Source organism: Drosophila santomea, chromosome 2R (genome assembly GCF_016746245.2).
Source record: "Drosophila santomea strain STO CAGO 1482 chromosome 2R, Prin_Dsan_1.1, whole genome shotgun sequence".
NCBI classification, from domain to species: domain Eukaryota; kingdom Metazoa; phylum Arthropoda; class Insecta; order Diptera; family Drosophilidae; genus Drosophila; species Drosophila santomea.
Genome location: NC_053017.2, coordinates 8289292 through 8301058, shown reverse-complemented (window position 1 = coordinate 8301058; position 11767 = coordinate 8289292). Strand labels below are relative to the sequence as shown.

The 11767-nt window shown below is 45.2% G+C and overlaps 1 protein-coding gene across 1 annotated transcript; it reads right to left on the bottom strand.

Annotated features, from left to right (window-relative positions):
- Positions 1–203: 203 nt before the first annotated feature.
- On the bottom strand, positions 204–10738 carry LOC120446505. The gene is given in 4 exon segments (XM_039627512.2): positions 204–2095; positions 2466–2547; positions 2601–2655; positions 10507–10738. Coding segments are annotated over 4 exon segments (2118 nt in total). The 5' UTR covers positions 10736–10738; the 3' UTR covers positions 204–343.
- Positions 10739–11767: the final 1029 nt, after the last annotated feature.

Sequence of the window (11767 nt, the reverse complement as noted above, 5' to 3'; positions counted from 1 at the left end):
CATTTGTGATTCTACTCGTACTCGTATTATATCATATTTCGTAAGGCTAGTGGTTCGGAAAATGGTATATTGATAAAAGACCAGAATTTTAGATAAGCAAGTTTTGATTAAGGTATTTTGAACTTGAAATCATTTTAGAAAGCTGTATTATGGATATGAATTCCAATCCCCAAAAGCTTCTCATGTCTTCCTTTTTTTTTAATTTCAAGTGGAAACCATTCACAAAACCCAGAAAACCCATGATTGTGAATTCCGAACCCATTCCAATTCCCTTTGGCTTGCATCCCTGATCTAAGTTGGCCAGGCACATGTTGGGTCTCCACGTGGACTGCCACGCCCAGGGTCAGACGTTCTTGGGCGGCTGTGCGGCGGTCGAGGAGGCGGAGGAGCTCTTCTGATGCTGCCTTCTCTCCCGCCAGCGATCGATGGGCGTGTAGCAGCACCGGAAGATGGGAGGAGCCCTCGTCGTAGAGGAGGAGCTGCTCCCGCTGCAGTTGCTCATCTTGGCCAGCGATTCGACGGTGAGCTCCGTCTGCACCCCACTGGTGGTCAGCCGGGTCTCCGCTTGGTACTCGAATTGGTATCGCGGCGGCGGATGACCTCGATGACCTGGATGACTGGCAACCAGTGGAGGCGGCACCCCCGCCTTGCAGATGACACTGGGCGCCTCCATCTCGTGCAGCTCGAAGCTGTTCGAGCTGCTGTTGGTCGAGGGCCGGAACTCGTGGGAGCTGCTCTCGACCATGGCAGTGCGGTATGTGGCGGCAAAATAGTTTGTCTCCAGGTAGTGGCAGGACTCGAACAGGTAGTCGTCGAACTGGTGCTGCGGCAGGACCAGCGAACTGTCGCCGGAGGAGGCAAACCGCGGACCCAGTCTATGTGACTGCGTGGATGGGGAGGCCGGCGGTGCAGGCGAGGGCGGCGGCATCATGGTGGCCAACGAACTGGACGCCATCGGCGGCCGCTGACCTCTTTGCTTCATATCAACAATTTCTATTTCTTCTATGTCACTAAAACTATTCAACTGTTTCAACAAATAATGCACATCATTTCGTTTCGTTTGATTATCCTCGTCGTGGTGGGGATGATCATCGTGGTCGACGACGTCTGTATCGTCGTGGGGAAGCCCCAAATCCAGTTGCTCCTTCGTCGCCGTTGCTGGAGTTTTGGGTGCTTGAAGTGTTAATGGAGTGCTGGCAACGGCGTCCGTTCCACGATCCAATTTGGGGTTCCCCTGGAGGCTGCTGATCTGCTTGGTCGCATCATGTTGCTGCTGCTGCTGTTGCTGCTGCTGTTGCTGCTTCTGCTGCTGTTGGATCACCAACTCCGGATAGGCCAGGTTGAAGCGCTGCTGCAGTGTGGCGCTGCTCAGCTGGGGCAATCCGGAGTAGTCAACGGCCACTGGTGGTCGCTCCAATGTGGAGTCTATGATACGATTGAATTTAGCTAATGCACTGCTCGCTGCTGATGAACTGGATGTTGTGGTGGTGACCTTAGCATTAAGTTGTTCATTGTTAAGAGGCACTGTTGTGACGGTTTCTAGGTCTAGGTCCTCGTCGACATCCTCATCCACATCATCGATATCGACGCCATCGCGCAACGTTTCCTGCACATTCAGATTGAGATTGAGGTGCAGCTGCTGGCGGAGCAGAAGGCGACCGGTCTTAGTCTCCATGCCGGGGATATTGGGTGGCGCCAGGGCATCCTGGTGACCACCACCCAAGCCTCCCCGACCGGCGGCAATCACCGCCGCCGCCCGCTGCTGCGCCAGGTTCGCCTTAGCCATGTTCTTCTGCAGTATCAGCCGCCTCGACGAAATGATGGCATTATTGTCGCTCCCCCGCGATTACCGGCTGTCGCGGGTGGAGCGAGGCCGCCCCTAACTGGACGTGCTGGCGATCGGCGAGACGGGTGACAGCGGACTGCGGGCCTGTTCGCGCGGACATCCGGTCAGCGTGATCACCAGCTTCCGGGATCCGGCCTGGTCGCGGTGCTCGCAAAGCCAAACGCCCTGCCATGTTCCCAGCGACAGCTTGCCGTCAGTGATCGGGATTGTCAGGGAGCTGCCGAGGAAGCAGGCCTTCACGTGCGCGGGCTGAAAGGATATTGGAATCGTTATTGGGGTACTCAAATTAAAACAACAGAGATCGAGTGCCTTGCCTATCAGATACGTCTAACTTTTAAGCGGCAAAAGATCAGCTGATTTCGAAATGAACCTTGCGATGGTTTACATATTTGCTCGGAACTTTTTATCAGTGGGTATTCTTAGCATTCAGGATTAACCTGGACAGAGTAATTTACCCAATCTATCTAGCCGCTACAGCTTCCAGGATCTTAACGTATATACGGACTGACATACGGACAGGCATACGGACAAGCAGACTGACAAGGCAAGCTCGACGCGTCTAGTGATTCTGACCACGAATATATATCCTTTTTGAGAATTTTGATTTCGAAATACTCACCATATCGTCGGGTCCCTCGCACGAATGCCTGTAGGGCAAACCCTCGGGAACTATTTTATTCAACATCATTTCCATGTCGTCTCTGCAAGACAATAGCTTAGATAGGATGCATCTTCTCCATGTTTACTTACTCACCTGACGTCTGGATCCCAGCTTTCGTTTAGCGCTAAACTCGCCGAGGTGTGAAGAACTGAAAGCCAAACAAGTGCAGATACAAAGGCAATTAGTTTACTGTGGGATTAATAATAATAGTTATAATGATTAGCCCCAGTTATTAGACCATCACGACGAGGCGTTGGCTTCTTCACTCCATGCTTTTTCAATTGAGTTGTAACGCCAATTAGTCAAAATGTATAGCCGGCGGCCCACACTCGTCGTGTTTTGGTATGCCACTATGATAAGGCATCATAAATTCACCTAAAGTTATGTGACTAGACATGATATGATGCGGTCAATTTAACCGGGGAGGATTTTCCATCAGCTCGAGTGGAAAAGTCAATGAATTTGGGAAAATCATAAACATGTCCCCTTGATAGACACTTTGAATTTAGTATTTGAAACATATTAATATAATAATTTAAAAGTTTGTAAATCGTAAATAAAATGGTGTACTTTTACCAAAAGTGTAATTCTTGACATACATCAATGACAATCTATAAAAGATTATACAATCACAGTTTTTTCACTCCGAAAACCGATTTGTTTGGCCATTTCAAGCGGAATTCATTGACAAATATCTACGAAATGACTTGGTACAGAACACGAGCATGCTTGGAGTTGAAAATTCAACAATAATTGCCTGCATTTTCGGCGACTCACAATTGGCCAGTTGCCAATGCCGAAAATATCAAGCGGTGCAATGAAAGCCGACTCAAATTGAATATTTAACTCAAAATGAATTTAGTTTCAATAATCGATAGGTGTATGTAAATACGAATAGCCCGGCGACACGAGAAACACTCGAATTTGCACACTAATTGCGTATTCATGAATAAAAGAGAAAGCTGCTGGCAGCGGGAGAAGCCGAGCGAAAATTAGTTTATTATCAAATCCCAGAGATGTAATTTTCCGGCCCCGAGCAGAGACTTTCAATGTGAATATATGTAGATATGGACACACATGTCCAAGTTCCGATTTTTGAAGGGGGCCATGGCGGGGGAAACGCAACGCCCAACCCACTTTCTTTCTAAATAATTTCCGAGGCGATTATGTCATGTTGAACAAGTGTAAATGGCATCAGGAATTTAAACATTACCCACGAACAAATCCGGGCGGAGGCGACTTTCGGACAATGCAAATGTAAATGAAACCAAACTGACATTTGACGCGGGAAGGCACAGCAAATTTGCAAATTGATTGCGGGATGGAATTTGATTGGGAGTGAGGATGAAAATGGGACGAGGACGAGTACGATGGCGATGGCAAGGAGCGAATCTAGACAGCCCCACTTGTTTGGCCTGAAAACATCCATCGATTAGAAGCCGGCCTAAAGAAAAAAGTTCACTTATTGCCAAGTTGGCAAACTATAATAGCTATAACGTTGTCTATAAACTTGTTTTATTCTGAACAGGCTAAAAAATAAATATGAATATGGAAAAAATGGTAATAAATGGTAAATAAAATGTAAAGTAACGGCAGTTGATGATTGTGGTTTGTTCACTTTTCAAATATCTATTAAATATTTACATATGCTGTTCATGGGCTTTTCCAAGTGTCTCTAACTATTGTCGCTTTAATTATGGTATTAAATGGTAAATAAAATGTTAAGTAAGGGCTGTTGTGGTTTGTTTACTTTTTAAATATCTATTAAATATTTATAGATGTTGTTCATGGGTTTCTTTAAGTGTCTTTAACTAACGCCGCATTAAATATGCTAATGGTCCAAGCATAATTGTGAATGTCTGCAATGCAATGCAGCTTTTGAGTGGCATTTGGAGTTGTACCTGTCTCTGTCATCGCCCCTCAAGCCCTCTCATTCTTTGCCCGCATTCCGTGGACATTTGTTCCGCGTCCCCAGCTCCTTCCACCCCGCTCAACTTCAACTGGCGCATCCGCCTGGAATACTCGACTGACACTTTTCCCACTGCGCCAAACACAGCACATGCACCACACACCATATACATATACATATATATTATGAAACGCGGGCAGGAGGCGATAAAAGGGCTCCTCCAGAGCGTTAAGCCGGTGGCCAACCGGAGGACGTCTCTAATATGATTTAGCCGTGGGCTTTGTGGTCGCCAACGGGACGAATAGGAGGAGGTGGCTTTCAGGGTTTGCCTACGACTCCCATTGCCAACGAGCCGCGAGCGCAAATAAAAGTTTCCGCACCACAAAAAATGACCACTTTACATTAGATATCTGCAACTATTAATTTTAAACTATTAAAAATGTAAGGAAATAGTATGAGTACTTCAATTAAAATGATATTCCTATGTGTCACAAGCAAGAACTGTATAATGAGTAAAGATGTATGGCGAAAATATTGATACATAATTATTATAACCATAATCTTGTGGCCACTGCCATTTCTCTCAGTGCAGTACGCATATTTAAGTAGCAGGTGGCATCGTTTTGGCCGCCTGCTTAGTGGTAGTGGGTGGCATTGGCTGTCTTTGGGCTGGTGGAACAGTGCCTGTGTACGGGGCACATGTAGCAGGCGTTTAGGCACTACAAAAGTTGTTAATGTTTTTAAAGAGGCCTTTTTATTATACAAAGTCAAACATCCTGACGGCACACACAAGCTGGGGCACACTCCTCCCAACTCTACACACACACAACCGCAACGGACACACACTAGCGAGGAGTACCCCACTGTTTAACAATGGACTCAACTCAACACAACACAACACAACACAACCCAACTCTACTCAGCTCAGCTGGCTGTGTTCATTCATATATTCATGCAAACACGCACCCACACTCAAACGGCCGCACAGTAGCTGACGACGTCCTGGCCACTAAAAATAATCAAAAAAGACCTAGAAGACTACAGGCTGCGAGAAGCGTTTCTTTGGTACTTCAAGAAGGTACATGTTCTAGGATTGGAAGCTTTAGTCGGGCGGATTCGACAAATACTAGGGATCAAAATGTAACTGTATTGTACGGCAGTACCCCGCCTGGTATTAATAAATAAATAATAAATAATAACAAATATACATATATTAAAAATATATCAATTACTTTTAAAAGTTTTATTCATTTGCGATAAGAACAACCAATTTGGGAATAATATATTCCTTTAATCCGACACATCATCAAATATTATTTGCCTTTAATTACAAAAGAAAATTTAATATAAATATTAATTAAAAAACAATACTGGATAAGCTGGATCTCGATATCTTTTAAGCCAATTAGGACAGTTTTTGCTCACAAAAGTGGTCGTTGGTCCCATAGTGCACAGTACGCCTTCGAATGTCACGTGAGTGTTTGGCATGTGAACGTGTGTGATAGTATTACATAATGAAATGCTGAAGGAAATGCCAAAATTCATCAACCTTCTTTTTACATAGCCGTTGAGTTTTGTGCTTATCCCGAAACTCCAGGACTAAAACTAACGATCACGGAGAGAAATCGGGGGCTTGGTACGCTATACAAAACTGCTTTCAATGCCAGGTGCTGAAGAACCGGAAAAAACCCGAGTAAAACTAGTTCAAGCACATAGAGATACGAATGGAAAATGGGAAAAGCGGGCCACAGGACCGGCAAGCAAAACCTTTGGCGTGCTCGTTTTGCATAAATAATATTGATTTATTGGGTAGCGCAGCATTTTGCGGTTCATAAGCGGGCAATTTTAATGCCAAAGGAGCCAAAATGGTAGAATAAAGGAATAAGAATAAAGAATAAGCGGAAACCCAAAGTATGACACACACATGGCACGATTTGTTTTCCTTTTCCACTTTTCCCATTTTCGCCGTTTTCCACGTTTTGTTTTCCCTCGTTCGCAGTTTCCCTGTCGTCACGAAAGCGAAAAGAGAAATGACCGAGCACGCCCACACAAACACACAAAAGCATATCCCCAATGCTGAAGGCTCCTAAAACTCCCGTCTCCAACTCCAAGGAAACCCCATCCCACCCGAAACGGTTTCGCTTTCGCTGGCTGTTGATTTATTTGGTGTTGCTCCCCCGCAAAGGACACTCCGGCGGAGTCCTTTCCCTTGTGTCGTGTTCCTGCAGCTCTTTCAGTGCGCTAAAAAATATGCTCGGGTTATAAATTGAAGTTGAGCCATTTATATGATCCTGCGATTATGCAGCAAATTGCTATAGTGTCCTTCTCCCCCACTGAAATCGACTAGTCCTGCGGCTCCATGAAGTCGCCCATGGAATCATCGTAAAGATCCTTAACTTTACGCTTAATTGGCGTACTCCGTAAAATACAAATATTTCCAATTTCGCCATACAAATAGTGGCAATTTCTTTAAAGAACTGTAATAATCATATCAGAAGATCCTTATGCTCTAAAAACCCTAATTTTAAATAGGTGACAAAAATGTATTGACCTTCTGCGAATCCAGCTTTTAACTGTGGGCTCAGGCGAAACCCCAAACAAATTATCAACTGCCCCTAGGCGATTAGCTTTGTTCAAGCCAGAAGTATAAATACACATACCGCCATGGTAACTCCGAGGTCTCCTTAACATTGGGGTTACGGAAGCCCCACTGGGGCACTCTGCGGTCAGTAGGGGTCGGCTCTACGAGCGGACGACCTTTCTGCCGCACATATGAATATTAATAAAATGGGAAATGGGAAAAGGGAAAAGGAACCAAGTTATACAGGGGAAATATTTGCCTGGCTCAGGCGGGAAAGTCGGAGCTCTGGTGGATATATCATTTTTAGCTTTTCCCTGCATTCCATTACTCTTTACTCTTGTGTTTAACAAGTTACCTTTACATTTGGCTTACACTTTTGTGTATTTGTGATTTGTGTGTCATCTTGTCTGTTGTTTGTGCTTTTCCCCATAGAAACAAAAGTGGGTGGGGCGCCGGAAAATGGGGGCTATTGAGGTCAATAGTAAAAGACAACAACATATGGCAAGGTTGCTTTGAAATTATTTTTCCCTTTTTCCCTTTTTTTCTCGAAATTAACTTTTTTGCTGCCTTCCTTGGGACCGAAAAGCCGAAGAGAGCTGCGAAAGGAGCTGCCCCCCATTCGCTTGCATTTACCTACTTTTTGTATTAAATCGGGGCGCAGAGGTGGGAGGGGTTCTCAGGCTTTCCTCAGTAAAGTGTGTCTAATTAGGAAGTCCTTTTAAGAAAATCAATAAACATGTCTTGACCTCAATTAGATTCCGCTTACAGTTCACAAAACAATACACGTACAGTGAGCACCCCAGACAACAAACACGCACACAGCCCGTGGAAGGGGGGTTGGCTGTGGCAAGGGGCAAGCGGCAAGCGGCAGGGACACACGTGCTTCTGATTTGGCAAAAGAAATAAAAAAGGAGAGAACACGAGCGAGCGAGAGCAAAGGTTTGTAATAATAAAGACCTGGCTGCGATGTGCTGGCTAAGACGATTTGTGCGAGCCACACAGAATAAAATTGTTGCAGCTAAAATATACACAATCACTTTATCTTTCATCCACTTTCTTTATAATAAGCATTACTATTTTGAACTACCATCTATTTATTTATGTAACTATGTAAATTGGTACCAGGAAACTTTTGGGCAGAAACTGGCACACACACTTTTTCAAAATATTTAATTCGCCCACAAAAGCACATCTGTCCTTTGTCCGCATGCTTTAAGATGTACAATATTATTTGGATTTGGTTTTGCTACTATTAAATACTATTTGCTATTATTAAATAAAAAATTTTTGATCATATTACCGCCGATAGGTGGAGCTCAGCTACGGACAGACAGGCGGACAGATCGACTGGCTAGTGATCCCTTTACTCTACAAAATATTATAAGGAACCATATATGCACTTTTTCCCGTGCACAGGCATGGAACTGGAGGCTGACATGGAGGTAGAAAATCGTTAAGAGGAGGGGCTAAAAAAAGTTCGCCTCGAGCACTCACACGCCATAGCCACAGACCATGACATGCAGACATGAGCGACGACTGCGACTAAGACGACGATTGCTTTTCACTTTAGTCAGGCCAACTCCCGGCTAAAACCCCCCTTTATGATACGATTTTATTTATTTGCCCAGGCTAAAACGAGACGAGACGAGACAAGACGGAAAGGAACGGAGCGCGTCCTAGCATTGTAATGCGAACTGTCAACAAGAAGCTGCCTCCAAGGCAGCCAACTACGGAGGTTGTTTCTCTCTTTGCACTGCCTGCTCGTCGTCTTAGTACTATGTGCTATACTGCCATACACTGTGCGAAGAACCATTAAAATACATTTGGATTGACTTTTTAAAGACGCCTAACGAATAAATGGTTTATTGACAATGTTGTCAAAATGACGATTTCGTATATTACAAGAACTTTTAAAATAAATATACTTGAAATAAGGACTAGGAAGAACGGTATTGTCGAGTGCCTCGTCTACCAGATAAATACTACTCAGCTCAAGGAGATTGAGATATGCAAACAGAAAAAAGGATCTTCCAGAGGTAGCACACTAGGGATTATCATAATCTATCATAGTTATACCACTTGTTTGTAAGATTATAAATTAGGTAACAGATACAATAAATCTTAGTTTGCAACACGGTGTTAATGTGAATGTTTTTTTTTCAGGTGGTAGAGTTCGGTGAAACGTTTTAAAACAAACAGTTTTCAAACTTCGTGAATAATACCAACTATCCCGACACCCCTCCAATATTGCCAGTGTATCTGCTGTCCGCAGAGGATGAAGGCGGGGATTCCATACGAGAATTAGTGTGCGAAGAGCAACCACGGCAGCGCAGGAAAAGCAATACTTTGCAGAACTGCAATCCGGAGATTATTGCGAGTGCATTCCGAGGAGTGGAATATAAAACTTGAACAGGAACTCAAATCGCATGGCGTCTGATGTGCGATGTGCGAAGACATCCTGGTGAGCGAGACATTGCTTTTAAGGTACGAGGCTTAAAAAAGCATTTGATTTACGGACATTGCAATCGCACTTTTAATCATTGCTTGTCCCAAGGCGTCTCAAGTGATTCACTCATAAGTAATTTCTATATTTATGTTGCCTAACTTTTTTGCCCTACTCTTCATATAGTAAACATCTTCTTCAATTGAAATTTATTCAAGCACATCAGTTTGGCAAGACCTTCGGCATGGGCGTTATCGCCAGAGCCACACGTTTTGGTCACCCAGAAGTCAGACTGTGTCCGAATGTCAATTGCAATTTTCGGGGTTTCGGAGGAAGACACAAAGAAGTGACCGGGCCAAGTCAGTCGGTTTATCTGGGTAGTTTAACCCAGTTACTGACTAGTACAAATTAGCAGGAGCAGCCGCCCATTCAAATGCCATCCTGCCATCCTGCAAGTTTCGGCAGCTCCTCTGCTGAATTCAACGACAATTTGTGCTGATTTGGTATGCAAGTTCTACATTTCGCTGTTTGTCAAACTGAACTTTCAGCTAAATGCAAACGCCTCGGCCATAGCCAGATTCCCCCGGAGAAATACAATCCGCACAAAGAAAATGTAATGTGAGTAAACTTTTCCATTGCCAGAGTCTGAAAACCTGATCTGAATGGCTGGCTTTTTCTGGGCGATTAAAGTACTATACTCCTACTCACTCCAACTCTGCTTCATAGTTGGGAAACGCTCTTCGAAATGTATAAATCGACAGGGAACGGAATAAGATGGATGCGATGGAAATGAGCTGGTAGCTGAACAAATTGAACAGCGATTTTCCAGCTGCCCTCACGATTAACTGACATTTGAGCCTTGGATTTCGGATAATCACTTAGGAGGGCCGCCAGAAAGGTGCCGAAGATGTACTAAATGGCTATATAGACACCCGAAAAGCGATATGATTTTAAATGGCAACTTTGGGCCAGTGCCCTTTTAGAAATTTACCCAACTTCAAATTGGGTTCGTTTTTAAAGATATTCGTTTTAAGTGAAGTAATTGAGAAATGTAGCCGTGACTCACTTTGCATGTGACATAATCCCACTGAGAAGTGCGCCAGCTCCGGCATCTGTCGGAGTATCTCCTCGGTGACCAGGTGGACGCCGCGGTGCTGCGGCCTCAGGTTGATCTTACGCTGAAACCAGGCGGAACCGATCTGCAGGCCCACAATCGCATTGCCATCCGCTCCGGCTCCGGCGACAGCACCACCTCCACCTCGTCCTCCGCCGCCGCGATGGTTGGCAGAGGCCATGGTGCTGTTGGAGCTGCTGCTCCTGATGTTGCTGTTCCGGCTGACGCTCTGCTTGACTCCGCCTCCACCGCTGCCGCCGCCGCCACCTCCTCCTCCGCCGGCACTGCCAGCTCCACCGCTGCCACTGGTCGCTTTCGTTGTGCCGGCGTGTGGATTACTGCTGCTACTGCGACGTCGCTGGCCGCTTCGTCCGCCGCTCCTCTGGTTGCCTGGACCAGTTCCTGCTCCCGATCCTTGTCCCGATCCCGATCCCGATCCTGCAGCGGCAGCAGCAGCGGCGGCGGCGGCTGTGGACGTCGATGGTTTTGTGGACGACGTTGTGGCTTCTCCGCTACCCGGACGCAGTCACAGGCTCACGCACACGCAGACGCACACTGGGCACACTTAAAGCACTGAGCACACTGGCAGGATTCAAGGACTCGAGGACGAACGCTCGACTCCCACAAGTTGTTGACTTTTCGACTTGTTTTTCACTCCGAATTGGATTTCACTTTTGGTCTTTCGACCTTTTTTCCGGCAAAATTTATTCTGCTATCGCCACTTTTATACGTATTCAGCAACTGCAAAAAATAAAGATATAGAGAATTTTTGGTTAGTTTTTGTATTAAGCTATTGTATAGGCCGAAAAATTCATACTATCTAAGTAATGAAGCGGTTTAAAGTACTGAAAAAGGATGATAAGTAAATGTTGAAGTATTAGCTTGGAACGATATATTAATCATGAGTAGTAAGCAAGCATCCAAGCGGTAATGAGCATCCAAATGGAAGTGGTCTTTGCTGACCAGTCAGCCCCAAGTGCGATCTTTCCCTAAACAACCTTTTATGGTTCCACAGACCCTGACCAGCTCACATAAATCAAATATTAGTGTTTGGGCGGCAGTTGCTGCAGTTTGCCTGTGTGGAATCATCTCAGTTAGCATGTAGTTGCCACTGTAGTTGGGGGCACTGAAAACCCAGAGTACGAGTACTGGAGCGCCCACATTCAACAAGTCTTTAATTGCCGACAGCAAACAGCAAACAGCAAACAAGATT